This window comes from Urocitellus parryii, chromosome 9 (genome assembly GCF_045843805.1).
Source record: "Urocitellus parryii isolate mUroPar1 chromosome 9, mUroPar1.hap1, whole genome shotgun sequence".
NCBI classification, from domain to species: Eukaryota; Metazoa; Chordata; class Mammalia; order Rodentia; family Sciuridae; genus Urocitellus; species Urocitellus parryii.
The window spans coordinates 84,653,904-84,668,727 of record NC_135539.1 but is presented as its reverse complement, the minus strand read 5'-3'; the positions used below and the strand labels follow the sequence as shown (position 1 = coordinate 84,668,727).

At 54.7% G+C, this 14,824-nt stretch overlaps 1 protein-coding gene across 3 annotated transcripts in view; it reads right to left on the bottom strand.

The window, feature by feature from the left end:
* Nucleotides 1-14,824, bottom strand: part of Pcnx2 (pecanex 2) — a 175,663-nt gene that overhangs the window by 134,142 nt on the left and 26,697 nt on the right. For 2 of the 3 annotated variants that reach the window (XM_026412947.2, XM_077802720.1), the window contains exons 9-10: nucleotides 7,261-7,405; nucleotides 302-447 (exon numbers count right to left, since the gene is read on the bottom strand). In XM_026412947.2, the coding sequence (XP_026268732.2) occupies nucleotides 302-447; nucleotides 7,261-7,405 (291 nt within the window). Of the gene's footprint in view, nucleotides 1-301; nucleotides 448-7,260; nucleotides 7,406-8,103; nucleotides 8,119-14,824 lie in introns of all 3 variants that reach the window. The other variant, XM_026412957.2, reaches the window with a different exon arrangement.

Here is a 14,824-nt window from a genome sequence, read left to right as displayed (position 1 = left end):
CTCACTCTTTCCACTGTGATGGCTACAGTCGATGTTTTCAGTTGTCGAGTCTCATGGCCTAGGCCCTGGGTTCCCAGCTAAGGGGACGCAGTGTGGCAACATTCCAGGGAGCCTTGGCAAGCAGCACCTTCTAAAACCATGCAAGTGCACGCTACTGCCCCGCTGAGGCTTCCGGCTGCCCGCACATGCCGGGGGCTTACCCATCATGCCAGGGGATGACCCACCATGCCAGGGGGGTTACCCACCATGCCGGGGGCTGACCCACCATGCTGGGGGCTGACCCACCATGCCGGGGGCTTACCGATCAAGCAACGCCAGCAAGGTGAGTCGGTCATACCAGACTTTGATCCACTTGCCAGGGAAAATGATAAACTTGTAAAACTGCTCTCGGTTAAATTTTCCTTGTGCTGAAGAACATGACGAGTTTTCCAGATCTGGACTCACGTGCTTTAGATACCAAAAGAAACCAGAGAGAGAGGGTTTCATGGGGTGAGCCATTGTCACAGACACCACTGCTGAAGAACAGGTGCCCAAAGTCTGAAATGGACACTCTGAGAGAACAGCAGTGGGCAAAATGCATAGAGTGACACACCCCAGCTCCACCCCACCATGTCCCCCAAACTGCTGCCCATCCATCAGAACGTCACCGCTCGCTGAGGCCAAGAAACTCCCTGAATTGATTCCCGCTGAAGGTGAAGATCCCAAACGACTCAACTTCTAGAAGCATGTTACCAATGCAGCGTTGAAATAAATATCCACCTCTTACTACAAGTACAGAAGTGCCACCGGATGCCGTCAAGGTCACTGAAACTTGCTATGGCAAAACCTGAAACAGTTGCTGAAACAAATCTAAACCAGAAAGTCTGGACCACGGCAGGACTGAGAGCCAGACTGTGGAGGCTTCAGCCCCGATTCACTAGAATCCTGTAGGAAATAATTCAATTTTTAAAAAGGGGAGGTCATCTTTGATTTGTCTATCCAGTCCTTAATGAGGGACTCCACGGAGCCTGGTCGGGCTGGGAGGAGGACTCTGAGAACATGGCAGGCTCAGGACAGATGCAAACCAGCTCTAGGGACCGTACCCTGTCAGGGAGAGCAGATCTCTGTGGTAGGGAGCACGAGGACCTGGATGGAGTGGGCAGGGAGAAAACAGAAGGCAGGAGGAGGACGCTGCAGGGAAATGCCAGGCCTGCCCTCTGCCGGCACCTGGCCCAGCATTTAGAGCGGGTGGCCAGAGGACCAGCATGCCCAGAGCATGCACTTGCAAGTAAGTGTGTCGGACGGAGCAGCCACGGAACTGTTCATCACCAGTGGAGAGAGGAAGGCTCCACCAGCCCAATCACCCAGAAAGCCAACGGCTGCCGTTTTAGAGAGTGATCTGGTATTAACCCTGGCCTCTGCCACTGCGTGCTCCAAAACCAGGTCAGTTCACCTCCTCTGCTGCTGGATCCACCCTGGGATGGGCCACCTGGACGCCTCCTCGTGTCCCAGGCCACGTGTGTCTCTCATGTTGTGCTGCTCATCAGCAGGACTCTGCCCTGTGGAGGCCGTTTTCTCTACACTAAATAATCATAGTGACCGTGCCTTTAAAAGTATGCTAAATAAATATTAAATAAAAGCAAACACATATGTTAAAGGCATTTGTTGACCATCTATTGCCCAGTATAGGAGAGAAACATCCTGGATAGCACTGAGGCTCCCTGGGGTCCACTCTCCAATCCCACTAGCTTCTTCCCCACCACAGAGAGCAGCTGTCCTGAGTTATCACCTCATCCTTCTCTTCTTTTAGCAGGCCTATTTCCAGAACTTGTACCCTTCTCAGTTGATGTACTGAACTTCACAGATGTAAAGTCTCGACTTGCTTCCTGCTTCTCTTTCCACTCAATACCAGGTTGATCCAACTGGGCTTGGTAGCTGCAATATTCATTTTTATTGTTGTGTAATATTCTACTGTCTGGATGGTTTGCTTCTGCATTTTCCTCAGGAACACGTAGGGTTTTAAATTTCTTTTCTTTTAATTTTCTTTTTGGCTGCTATGAATGCCCTCGGATATGTCTCTTAGTACAAAAGTGTAATAATTTCTTTAAAATATGCATGAAATTGCAGGAACATAGATGTCCAGCTTTGCTAGGAACACAGTGGCTTTCCAGGAAGTACACACATCTGCCAGGATGGGATGCTGTTCACAAAGATGCCCCACCTGCCCAGTGACACCACATGCTTTCTGAGGGGTCCTGCTAGTCTACGTCCCCACAAGCCATCTGCAGGGGTGCGTGGCCCACGTCCTCACAGACATTTAACAGTGCTAGGCGATCTTCTCATTTCTGCCGACCAGGTAAGTGGAACATAGCATTTGATTTTAATCCTAACTTGCATTTCCCTCTTTACCAATAAAGCTGAACATCTGTGGTCACTTTTTCTCTTCATAAAATTGTTGGCCCGTTTCTCTGCGGGGTGACCTGCTGGCCTCTGGTATGTGTGCATGTGTGTGTGCACGTGATCTGTGCGTGGTCAAGACCTTAGTTTATTATATCCCACAAACACGTTCCCAGACTGACGTATTGTCACTCCTTGATGATATTCTGGACAAGCAGAAATAACATGATCCACCGGCTGTTCCTGGGCTGTGCGGAGGGTCTGCACCCTGGGGCTAGACTCGGACCCCTGCACCCCGAGGGTGGAGGTGCCCTTGATTGCATCATCTTTATTAAACTCCTGCGGTTTTGCCTTTCACGTCAAAGTCGCTGGTCCACCAAGAATTTGTCTGACCACGCCGTAAGATTGGGGTCCCTAGTATTCCCCACAGGAGAAGGGTCCTCCTCGTCCAAGGTACTGCCCTCCTCTTACTTCCTCACCCCTCCTCTGTCTCTGACAAGGGCAGTGGGAGCTGCGCCGTCCTGGGCGACTTCCACCTTCTCTTCCTTACACGCTCCTTCCCTCCGCCACCTTGCAGCACCTTCTTCAGGTCTAACCTCCAGTCTCCAGGCCCTGCTCCTGGGTCTGACTTCCTGTTAAGTCCTGTGCATTTATTTCCTTCTGTTTTCATTTCTGCATCTGCAGCTTCTGCAGACCTGCTCCTCTGTTATGTGTTCCTCCCCCCTCGGCTTTGTTCCACCTGCCTAGCTTCCTGGTTTCAGGTTTGGGGGGAGGGTTGCTCCTGCCCTCTGCTGGCCTTGCCGCTCTGATTCCCACTTTCTTGTAGCTTCCCAGGTCATCATCCCCACCAGGCACCAGGAAGTACAAGGTGCAGCACCCTTCAGAATGAATCAATCCTTCAACAATCCGAACTCTCGACCGTCCTCATGTGTGGACGAAGCTGCAAAACTGCCTGAAGGTACAGTGTGCTCATGGAGTCGGGGAACAGCTGTCCACCCTCTGCCCACCTGGAGACCAAGAAGGAGTTTTCACCAAGTGCCTCTGTGGCACAGTGACTGCAGGGTGCTCGGCAGCCCAAGTGACAGGAGGCTGCTGCTGGACCCCACCACGCACTCTGCCTCCTGCTCCTGGGTGTGGAGCCTGGCAGAGGACACTGGCTTCGTCACCCCTGCAATGAGGTCACTACTTGTCACATTCACTGCACCCCTGAGCCTTCCGTGGGAGCCTTCCGTGGGAGCCTTCCGTGGGAGCCTTCCGTGGGAGTCTTCGGTGGGAGCCTTCCGTGGGTGTCTTCCATGGGAGCCTTCTGTGGGTGCCCCAGCCCCTGGAGGTCTTCTATTTCTGTATGAATGTTAAATTGTGGTAAAATATATATATATAATTAAATAAATCACTGTGACCATTTTTAAGTGCGTCTACTGCCTGCTCACATGTTGCAGGAGAGTTCCAGAACCTTTATTTCCTGCAAAACTGAAACTCTGTATTCACCAAACAACTCGCCAGCCTCCTCTCCTGCAGCTCCAGCTACCTCTGGCATACTGTGGATGGACTGCTCTGGGACCCTGGGTGAGTGGGCCCAGCAGTATCAATACTTCTGTGGCCAATTTCACTCAGCACCCTTGAGGTTCATCATGTCATAGCGGACCTGGGAGTTCTTCCTCTTCAGGGCTGAATAATACTCCATTTGCACATACACCATGTCTCAGTTACACCCGCTGCACCTTTTGGCTATGGTGAATAGTGCTGCCACGGCAGTGGTGTGCAGGCACCTTTTCCAGGTGGGGCTCTCAATCCTTGGGAAAGCACCCACTGGGTCCCCCCAAGCCATGATTGTATTTGTTGCTCTCTGTGTGTTTTCAGACTAGATTTGAGGCAGGCTCTCCTTCCTGTAGGCTCACAGCAGAAGGCACAAGGACTTAACAGAGGGGCAAAGGGGAGGAGGGAGTAGGGGCCAGCTGTGGCGTAGACCTCAGGGTGACACAGCCACTTCCTCTGAGGACCTGCAGAACTCCACCAGGAAGCAGGTTTGGGAACCTCTCCTGTCCCCACCGCCACCTCCTCTGGGCTGATTCCGGTGTAAAACCGGGAGGCCGAGGAGGGAAGCCCACCCACAGGAGGGCTACACGCTGACCCGGCCGCCTTCCAGGGCAGGAGGGCCCCAGTACAGGACAGGCTGTGACTGCCCACCAGGAGCTCAGGGCACGCCAGCACACCTCCCCCGCACCGCTCCTGGTGGGGGAGAGACCCCAGGGCGCAGGGGCCTGGTGCGCGTCCCTGAGAAGAGAGACCAGTGCCTCCTGCAGAGGGTCAGGGTGACAACCACGGTGCTCTTCCTGAGGGTAAGAAGGGGACAGGGACCCATAAGTGGGGCACAAGGCAGGACCTGAAAGAGTCACCTGAGGACGACGTCCGCACGTACAACATGATGGCCCTGATTGGCTGAGCTGTTTACTGCTGCCTTATGAGCATTCTGATTGGCTGAGCCTTAATGAGCATTGTGATTGGCTGAGCAGTTTATTGCCGCCTTAATGAACATTCTTGTTTTAAAACATCTCCGAATTTAAAGGAAAGAAGAACAATGTGATTTCTTTTATGGAAAAATAATATTCCCAGAATTTCAGTTGTTTTGGTCTAGATACCAAGGAAGTCAAGAGCTTTATGTTTTGGTGAATCATAAAAATTATTCTTCGCCTACTTTCTGGTTCAAAATTCAAATTCGAATCCAAATTTTCTCATCATCTTAATATCACTGGTTCGCTCAGTTGGTAGATGTTTACTGTGCAGATTGTAGAAATCGAGAGGATCACAAGAGAGTGCCTCCTTAGGGCTGGAAGTTTCTGGGGAGAGAAGAGCAACCTGTCCACACAGCGCCGCAGACGCGCACATCGGGACATGTCGCGCAAGTGAAAGACCTGGGGACATAAAAGACGGCCCCCTGCCACCTAGAACCGTTCAGAACGTCCCGCCTGAGCGAGTTCCAGAGAAGAAGGAAGGATTCTGATCCTGCCGGTATCGCTACCAACGACTGAAGTCCCTGTCACAGCCCACACCACTCTTCCAGGCCGCGTTACCGCCTCCACTTAACTGTGGAGGCCCCACTCGGCCCGAAGCCACAGCACGGCTCCTCCAGTGACCCAGGCGAACCCACGGCCGCAGCAGCCATCTCGTCGGCCACGTGAAACCTCTTCCAGCAAGACAGAGCTCGAGGGGCAGCGCGTGGAGTCCGTGGTGAAGCCAGGTGGAAGGCGCGCATTTGAAGAGACCAGAGGACAGTCAGCAACAGCAACGCCACCTGCAGTCCAGCATTAAGGCAGAGGCGCCCATGGGGACCCTGGATCACAGCATTGTGTTACAGATCTACAGTCAGGCTTGCGGCTGAGGGGACAGACCATGCGCAGTAAAGCCAACACGCAGAGGCCCACTGTGTGGAAGCGAGGCTGCCTCCGCGGACCCTCCCCCAGGGTCAGAGGAGGCGCGGATGAGCTTCAACTGCAGTCCTCCTTTGCGGGGCCTCTGAGCAGCCTGGATGATCTCTGCATGTGCGGGGCTGGCCTTGTGCCCCCAGGGGGCACGTGTTCCCCAGGTCCTAGGTAGGTGTCACCTGAGGGTGGAAGGAGAAGCCAGGGGAGAAGAGAGGGGAGGCCACTGGACATAGAAGCAGCTCCCAGCAGACACAGCCCCGCTGAGAAGGGGGCTTGTGGGGACCCTGGTGCCGGAGTGGGCTGGGAGAGCTCAGGGCAGAGGGTGAGACAAGGACTGGAGCCCAGCTCTGACAGAGGCACAAGGGGCATGGGAAGAGTCAGCCAACGCCCCAGTACAGGACCCGTGCCCCAGGTGTTGCCAGGGGTTCCCAGGGAGACCAGGTGACACCAGACAGGAGGGGACCTGGCACAGCACCTGCGCAGGCCTGCCAAGCAGATGGGGAAGGGGCGCAGAGCAGGTGAACGAGGCCAAGGGACCAGGCACACCAACCAGGCGAGGCTGGCGCCACAGGGCTGGGACACACAGCCGGAGCCCAGAGGGCACAGGTGCTCTGGGTAGTGAGGCGCAGAGGTTGGCTAACCCCTGGAAATCCTCATCAGGGAGTAGAGGAGTCACAAGGGAAGGTGAATACGTTCAGGTATTACAAACCCTGTGTCCCTCTCGCCTGGTGACTGTGCCATCGGTTGATGCCACCGTTCTTATACATTCTCATAAAGAAGAAAGCTGTGAAGGGTTACGGGAGTGCCAACCTGGCACTGACCCACAACAGTGGCCCTGAGCCACACCTATCGTGACAGCTCTTACAGCTGATCAGTTTAGGAGTAAGGAGCTGCTTGGCTTTCACAATATCTGGGTAAAATAGTAGCAATGCCACTGTCACAGGCCTAGCTGCCTCCCAGATCCCACCAGAGCTTGGCTGCAGGAAGGTTGGATGTCAACGAGGTTTCTCTTGGGAAAATAAGGGAAGGCTTCAGGTGCTAGACCTCTGACATCACCTGCTCCAAGAATAACATCTCTCTTCAAGTCAAATACCTAGGGATTTTTGAATATTTAATATAATACAAGGTTATCATAATTTTTTAAAAACACAGATGTTTTAAAAACCATGGGGAGAAAGGCAAACTAGCCCACGAGTTCTTGTGGGACCTGTGCATCCTAGCAACCAAGATCAATGCAAATGAATTTCTAATGCATTTGGAAAAGCCAGTGAGATGGTGGCAATCCTCTTAGTGTCGATGGAAGGTCACCTGCTGTCCCATCCATTCTCTGTACTGCCAAGCATCAGAGATGCATCTGTAATTCACCAGGGACACGGGAATCAGTGGGAACTCACTGATGCCCTGGAGCCAGGGCTCAGAGCTTCTAGAGCACTCACAAACAGCAACCCTGCACCGTGCGTACCCGGGGCGTCTCTGACTGGGTTCTGCGGGCCACCATGAGGAGCAGCTGCTGTTGCAGGGCGCTGACGGCAGGGTCCCCAGAGGACGGGTCTGGGCTCTCAGAAGTAGTGGTGCTGGAGGAGCTGGTTTGAATGGTCTGAATCTCCCTGAGGATGGAAAGAACAGAAGCTGTGGTTACCCGCGGGAGCCAGAGACATCTGTTCATTACACACAGACCTGTGGACACTAGGGATGCCCACGACAGGAGCACAGGGGCCCCGACAGGAGCACAGGGGCCCCGACAGCCGGTGTGAGCAGCTGAGCGTCCCAGTTACATACTTGTGCCCCCTGGGGGCACAAGGCCAGCCCCGCACATGCAGAGATCATCCAGGCTGCTCAGAGGGGCAGCGTGCGGTAGGGATGGGCACGGGTGTTCTGGAGGCAACAAGCTCAGATTTCTATGTATGGATTGCTATGGGTTCTAGGCTCATCTACTGTGAAAACAATGAACGGTGGGCTGGTGAGTCCCCAGACCCCAATGAGCAAGAAGCAGCAATGGGCATCTCTGCAGCTTCTCTGTACCCCACACTCTTCTGCATCACCCCAACATGCCATTGCAAGAAAAGTGCAAATTATATACAAGAAATGTCACTGGCCATTGAAAAGGGGGCATTACGAAGTGAGTTATGACCCATGTCTGAATAGCTGTACTGTGTCAACAGGTGGACGGGCAGGGTTAATGGGCTCTTTAAGGCATTTCCCCTTCCACTCAGAAAGCAAAACCAAGACCCCCATCTGATCTCCAGCTGGTGCCCGTGACTCTTAGGAGTCGATACTGGCAGCCTGTTCATTGGTCATTTCTAACCTACAACATAACCCCCTTCTATTCAACCATCCAAGACTAGGTCCTTCCCTGGACTTAGGGGTAATCATGGACACCTCTGTCACTCATCTGGCCAGTGCCTGGCTTTGGGTTGGGAATATAATAAAATCCTAAAAAGTCATCATGGAGCAAAAAGGAGTCGCCTAGGGATAGGGAAATTCATGGGAAAATTTTTATAGTTCTTAAAATGTCACAAAAGTTAGGAACTGCTTTTCTCCTGGCTTTTAGAGGCTATGTGAGTAAGAAACACCTGGAGCTACAGCAGTCACATTGCCACCATGAGGCACTAGCCCCAGACTGCAGACAGAGACAAACTGGCTTCCTGATGACAGTGAGGAGCCTCTGAGTCAACAGCCTTGGCCTGATCACACCTTTGGCGTCTGGCTCTCTGATTGATCGTGGCTCCTCACTGCTGAACCCGTTTTGGATCAAGTCTTGTGTACCTGCAGTCCAAAGGCACTATGCAGACCCCTGGGGAGCCAGAGGCCACAGAGACAAAGCACCTGTGACTCCCAAGCACATGCTGTGTGATCAAGACCCACAGGTGCTGCTCCTGACAGACAAGGCCATGCTCACAGACACAGGGGCTTCTCTGCACCATGGACGTGACTCAGGGCTAATGACACATTTGGTGGAGCCTTCCTCACAGGGAAGCGAGAAGGGCTGAGGGCCCACAGGCTCCTGCACCCGCCCCATGCTCGACAGCTACACCACGGCTCCTTCTGCAGCCTCTCCACGTCCCCAGGAGGGCCGCGTCTGCCGCACAGGGGACCAGAGGGGACGAGAGCCATACTCACTGAGCTGGCTGCTCTGCACAGAAACCCCCCAGGGCCACCACGTCACACAGGGAGACACACAGAGCTGGCGCCTCTCCTCAGCAGGGTCAGAGGGGCCGCCCTCACCAGGCCAGAGCCTTGCGGAAACCAGAGACCAACCTGGCTGCCCTGGGCCAGGCAGGCCAGCAGGAGCGGGAGCACTTGCCTGCTCTGGGCCAGAGCCGGACGCCAGGCTGTGCTGACGGGCGCCCTCAGGGTGAGGGCCTGAGAGAGCACTGGCTGGAGCCAGGCCTGCAGAGCACCCTGCCAGGAGCCAGGATAAGAGCAGGTGCCCATCAGCTGCACCCTTCCACGTCACTAGGTCACCTCCAATTGCACAACAACAATAAAAATCATAATAATACGTGGGTTTCTTGTGAAGCCATGTAAATGTGCAATTTAAGGGTCCACGGTTTGGTTTCCTCCGCAAAGTCCTATGGGTGAACTCTAGAATTGACAGGAGCTGGGGATCAACGATTGTTCTGCTGCTTGCTGTGATTGGACGCCTGTCACTCTCTGGCAGCAGGCAGCTCCTCAGTGACACAGCTGTGAGAGATGTCAACAGCACATGTGAACAGAGGCTTCTCATTCTCACCTTGGAGAACAGCATGACCTCTGGACCTTTGCACATGACATGTGCACTGCAGGCATCTCTGTTGCCAAGAATCAGGAAGAATGGCTTACCCTTGATGAGCATCTAATTCTTTATCATACAGATTCAAACAGCAGGTTAGGCCCCTCTGAAGGAACTACCTCTACAGAAGTTGAGCATTCCAGAGAAGCCCAGGTGAAGTGCTGTCCTCTGAGTACTTTGGGCCACAGTCTTCATCACAAGGCTTCCCGTGGGGCCAGGAGGGCAGGCTCAAGCGGAGAAGATCCCTGACCTCAGTTGAGTGCACTTCTCCAGGGTCCTGCTCATGTGCTTATAACCCACTGACCAATGGGCACCAGCCAGCTCATGCCAGCTCCCAGCAGGCTATGATGTCATCAGAGTCACCACAGACAGGTGGCAGGAGTCCCCTGAATTGCTCCCAGGTCAATGTCCGTTATCCCTCACAGACCCTCGGGGCTGCTCCTCTCTCAGCCAAGGGCGGTGGATACCAGCTAGAGCCGATGCTTCCTCCCACACTCATAGCGTAATGTGCAGGACACCGCGCCAAGGACGGCGTCCCCCCTCAACCCTGCAGAGAGAAGGGAAGTACCCTCGCCTGCAGGGGAGGTTTCTGAAGTACAATGTGGGACACTCGGTGCACCTGGTCCCAACCATCCTGCTCTCTGCTTAGTCTCTGGCAAACTAGTTCTGTGCGGGGTGGTGGCAGAGATAAGCTTCTGGAGACCAGCGTGAGCTCACGCAGCAGCAGAAATAGGGGTGCGTGGAGAGCCTGCGGGAGGAGCAGAGATTGCAGGCTGGAGTCCATCGAGGCTGGGCCAGTACGGAGCGTTCTCAAGTGGACAAAGTTGGCTGGGTTTAACCGTGGATACTGTACCACGTAGACGCCTGTGTTTACCCATCTGAGCCGTGGCCAGCACACAAGCAACAAAGCACACGGGCCAACAGCACATGTGGACAGAGGCTTCTCGTTCTCACGGGCCGTGTCTCCGCTTTCCCATGGATAGGGAAAATCTGAAATGCTCGGTCTTCAGATTTTAAGTGACAGTCTCCTAGCCCCGAGGCCCCTCTTGTTCTTGTCCCTCCTTGTTTTCCATAACTCCTGGGGACAGGGCGCCCAGAGAGATGGGTGTAGAGGTGAGTCAGCGCAACCCGCTCACCACCCCTTGCGGAGGAGGTCAGAGTCCAGCAGCTCTGTCTCAAGCTGCAGCCCAGGCCTGCGGATGCTCACAGGGATGCCTGTCCAGCGGGCAGCAGCTCTCCTGGTGAGGACAGAGGGGCCTGCCTGAGTCTCCAGATAGCGGCAGCAGGCAGGCCGCGGGGAGGGCAGGCAGCTCTGCAGCTCGGGGTCCCACTGCCCCCAAGTGGCCACCAGGCGCACTGCAGCAGGCCCTCCTCCCTGGCAGGACCTGGGAACCTTCCAGTCTTGGGTCCCTGGAGGAAAGTGTGACCTCTTCCCAGTGTGGCTAAGAAACCAGAATAAGGGCAGGGGAAGGATCAAGAGTGAAGGCTCAGAAATGAGGGAGTAGGATGTAGGAGGACGAAAGCTGCCTGCTCCTGGTGGGCCTTCGGTTCTGAGAACCAGGGCACCTAGAACCCCAGGTGTCCTTCAGTGTGAAGCAGCACACAGGCTGTCATCCACACAGCCACACCAGCCACACCCACGGTCTGGATGCTATGAATGGAGGTCAGCGCTTCCACCCGCACCTGCGTGGACCTGCACTGCACCCCAAACACCACCTCCTCTCTGTTTTGAACACCTTACTCCCTGCGGGGCCCCCAGCCACCATCTCTTCTGAATCAGTTCCGGGGAAATGTGGCTTCCCTTCTTCAGGAGCCGACTGCATAACCCTCCTGACTGCAGGGGCAACTCCGGGGTTTGTCCCAGCAAGTAAGGGTGGTCTTGTTGAGGTAAGGGTCAGGGAGGATGAGTGTTGTCAACAAAAGCCTGACAACCAGAGAAGCACGAAGGCCAAGAACCAGGACTCAACCCACACTCAGCAGAAGGTACAGGGGGCCTAGAGACTGAGGGCAGCCGTGAAATCAAACCTGACTTATAAGCTGAATAACACTGGCTTTGATGTGTGCTAGATGGATTCAGAAACTGTAAAATCCAGGAATAAATTAATTTAGATAATGACATTGTGAACTATTCTGTGGAGGTGCCATCTTTGGTACAAAATTCCCCAATAGCAATGCTGTAAACTGATCTGTTCCAGAGGACTCTCCCATCCCGTAGACTGCTGTGCCCACTGTAGGAGCTGTGTGTCCTCAAAATGACAGTGAGTCCCATGTCTCTGTATCAGCTTCGGAGCAGTCTGCATTTGCCTGCTGACCACACTGGGAGAACTGGACTCATGCTGAGATAGAGATCTCTCAGAGAAGAAAGCTCTGCTCTGTCACACTGAAGAACTTCTAGGCACAACAAGTCCAACTCTTGGCTGAACAAAGAACAGACGCTGTTGGGCACTAACTGCAAAAGTCCACTCCACAGTGAACCCTTCCAGCCCAGAACACAGGGCGCCCACTCAGAGGAGCCACTCGGCAAGGACACGGGACGCTGGGCTGGGTCAGCTGCCAGCAGCTTTTCCAAGCAGCAGTTCTAAATGCTGGGGTTCCAGTCGAGGGTCCCTGTCCTTGCTCCTGAGGAAGCAGCACTGCTCAGGACACCTGCGCTCTGGCAGCTACTGCACAGCCAGAAAGCACTGCTTCCCATGGGGACAGTGGGCCAGGCAGGGAAGTGAGCTTCCTCTCCCGGCTTCCTCCAGACGTCCCCAGGAGACTCAGAGCTACACTGCTAACAATTCCCTATTCATACTTGGGAGTCGGGACTTAAGGCTCTCGTGGCAACAGGCTTAGCGACAGCAAAGAACAGTGGGTTTCTTGCCAGCACTGGGTCAGGGCTTAATGGCCTAGTTGGAGGCCATCCCAGCCATTAGGGTCACATTACAGGGAAAAGACTTCTTTTCTAGTACCTTCCATGGCCAAATGGCTTAGAGACAGCCCCAACCAGGCATCATTCCAAGTTTGAGATCAGGGTTTATGTTACTGTGGCAGGAGGTCTCAAAACTGAGTGACATAGGAACCAGGGGCACAACACCAAAACGTCTGCTGCAAAATGCCGCCAACACCAGGATGCTGAACCTCAGCAGGCCAGCAGGGAGGGCTACCTGTCAGCCCACACTAGGTGACCAGGAGAGCACCAGGAGAAAGATTTCCTCCTGGCCAGAAGCCAGGGCCTCTTGCTGGGTGACGTCCCAGCAACCTTCAGCCACCATCCGGCCACTTCCAGCCAGAGATGGCAGCAACTGCAGGAACTGACCAAGTACCCTTCATGGTGGGACTGTCTTGAGCACCACATATCCTCTCCCAGACTTAAAAGCACCGCAGTGAATTAATTGTGGAGGTTTTCCCTCTATTTACAGGATAGAAAACAGATGCTTAAATGGCTAAGCAACTGTACCACGTCAAATAAAAAATAAACAGCAGTGCTGCAGCTCACTCCAACTCAGGCCGAGGCAAGAGGCGCTGAAACGCCGGGCCTCTGCTGTCAAGCACGTCGAGTCTTGGGACCGGGTTTTCCTCGCTGCCAGCTTGCAGGACACGGCCTGGGACGCCTGAGTTCTATGCAGAAAGGCTCAAGGTGACTCGTTCTCTGGTTTCCCACTCACAGAGGAGAGGACCACGTTCCACATTCCAATGTACCGACCAGGCCACCGCCCACGCTGTGCCTCCCATCACTCCAGGTGAGGAGCTGGAAGCTGAGGCTCCCACTTGAACAGGTAGTTTCTTTCTGCAAAGAAGCCGCTTCTGCTGCATCGAGGACAAGAGTGGGATCCTCAGCCCGGGCACTTCACTCCCGTTCAGCCTCTCCCCACGGCCCCTCAGCACCAGCTAGAGCCCCGCCTGGGCCATGTCTGTCCATCATGCAGTGAGCCTCAGGGCAGCATCTGCTGAATACTTGCCTGGAGGGCCAAGCACAGGCTACAGGGACACAGCAGCCCAGCAGGACCTCGAGGAGGAACAGTGGGAACCTACCAGGGAGAAGGGTAAGACTCCCAGGAGCAACTTAAGAGATGGATTTGTTTTCCCAGGAACAATCAGCAAGGGAAGTGTGCCTAAGAGGAGAACTGTGACTGGAGTCTGAAGGCTGAGAAGGCCAGAGGGCGAGACAAGAGGGACTTCAAAGGGGGCTTGGAGGACCCTGCGGTGGGAGCACTGGGTGCCTTGACGTGGATCTAGACATGGGCACAGGCTGGCAAGAAGGGCCGAGAGCAAGCTGTCTGGCAGGGGTGTGGGGCAGGCACACACAAGTGACATGTGGCTGAGAGATTTCAAAATACCAGCGTAGATGCTCACGGCAAAGGAGGGTTTCCAGCTCCTGCGGACAATCCTGGAAAACCCAGGCACTCCATCCCTCCACGTACCCAGGTCCTGAGCCACTAGCCTGACCCTGCGGGGTCACTCTTCACTCCAGTGTTGGAGACAGTGACCAGGAGGTGACCCTCACCCTTGGGGACAAGCAGGAATTGAAGACATTAAACTGAACCAGCTCATTCATTTTTCTCCTGTTTTTCCAGCACTTTTTCTTTCATGAAGTCATTCAAAGACACCCAGGTCACATTCACCACACCAGAAAGCCCGAGGATTTCTGACCCACAGAAATCAGCCGCTGCCTGGCATAGCTTCCCAGGCCTCAGACCTAGGGAAGCACGCGAGCCCAGGGTATGTTCACGGCAAGCATGTTGGACAGCAGCCGCCCACTCCACGCAGGACCAAGGGGCTGCTCCTGGGCACAACCTGAACAGAGGGCAGCTCATGACCACCCTTCCAGAACCACTGGGCATAGCCCCGTAGCTGCCAGGTGAAGGGCTGGAGCTCTTGCTTCTGTGTCAGGCAGGAAGCAGCTGCCTCTACCACGCCAGGTGAGCACTGCGGGGCCACCACACCCTCATGGTCCCACTGCCCGGCCTCGGCACTGACTCCTTCAGGGGCCAGGCTGTGTGGAGGTGGGCATTCCTGAAGACCGCTCATCACAGAAGTGGCTCCGTGTGTCTCTAGGCCTCATGTCTGTCAGCGCCGGGCGGCTCCTCAGAACCCTGAAGACCAGACCCTCAGCACTGCAGGAAGAGCAGATGGCCCGTGGGGCCGGTGAGCAAGACCTCCTCCACAGCAGCGTCCACACTCCAGAAGTGTCAGGTCCGGCATCCCCAGAGCCTTTCTTGAGTGGAGGGAAGGGAGTGGAGTGGTGGGCCCTTCCTGTGTAGTACGGAGCAGG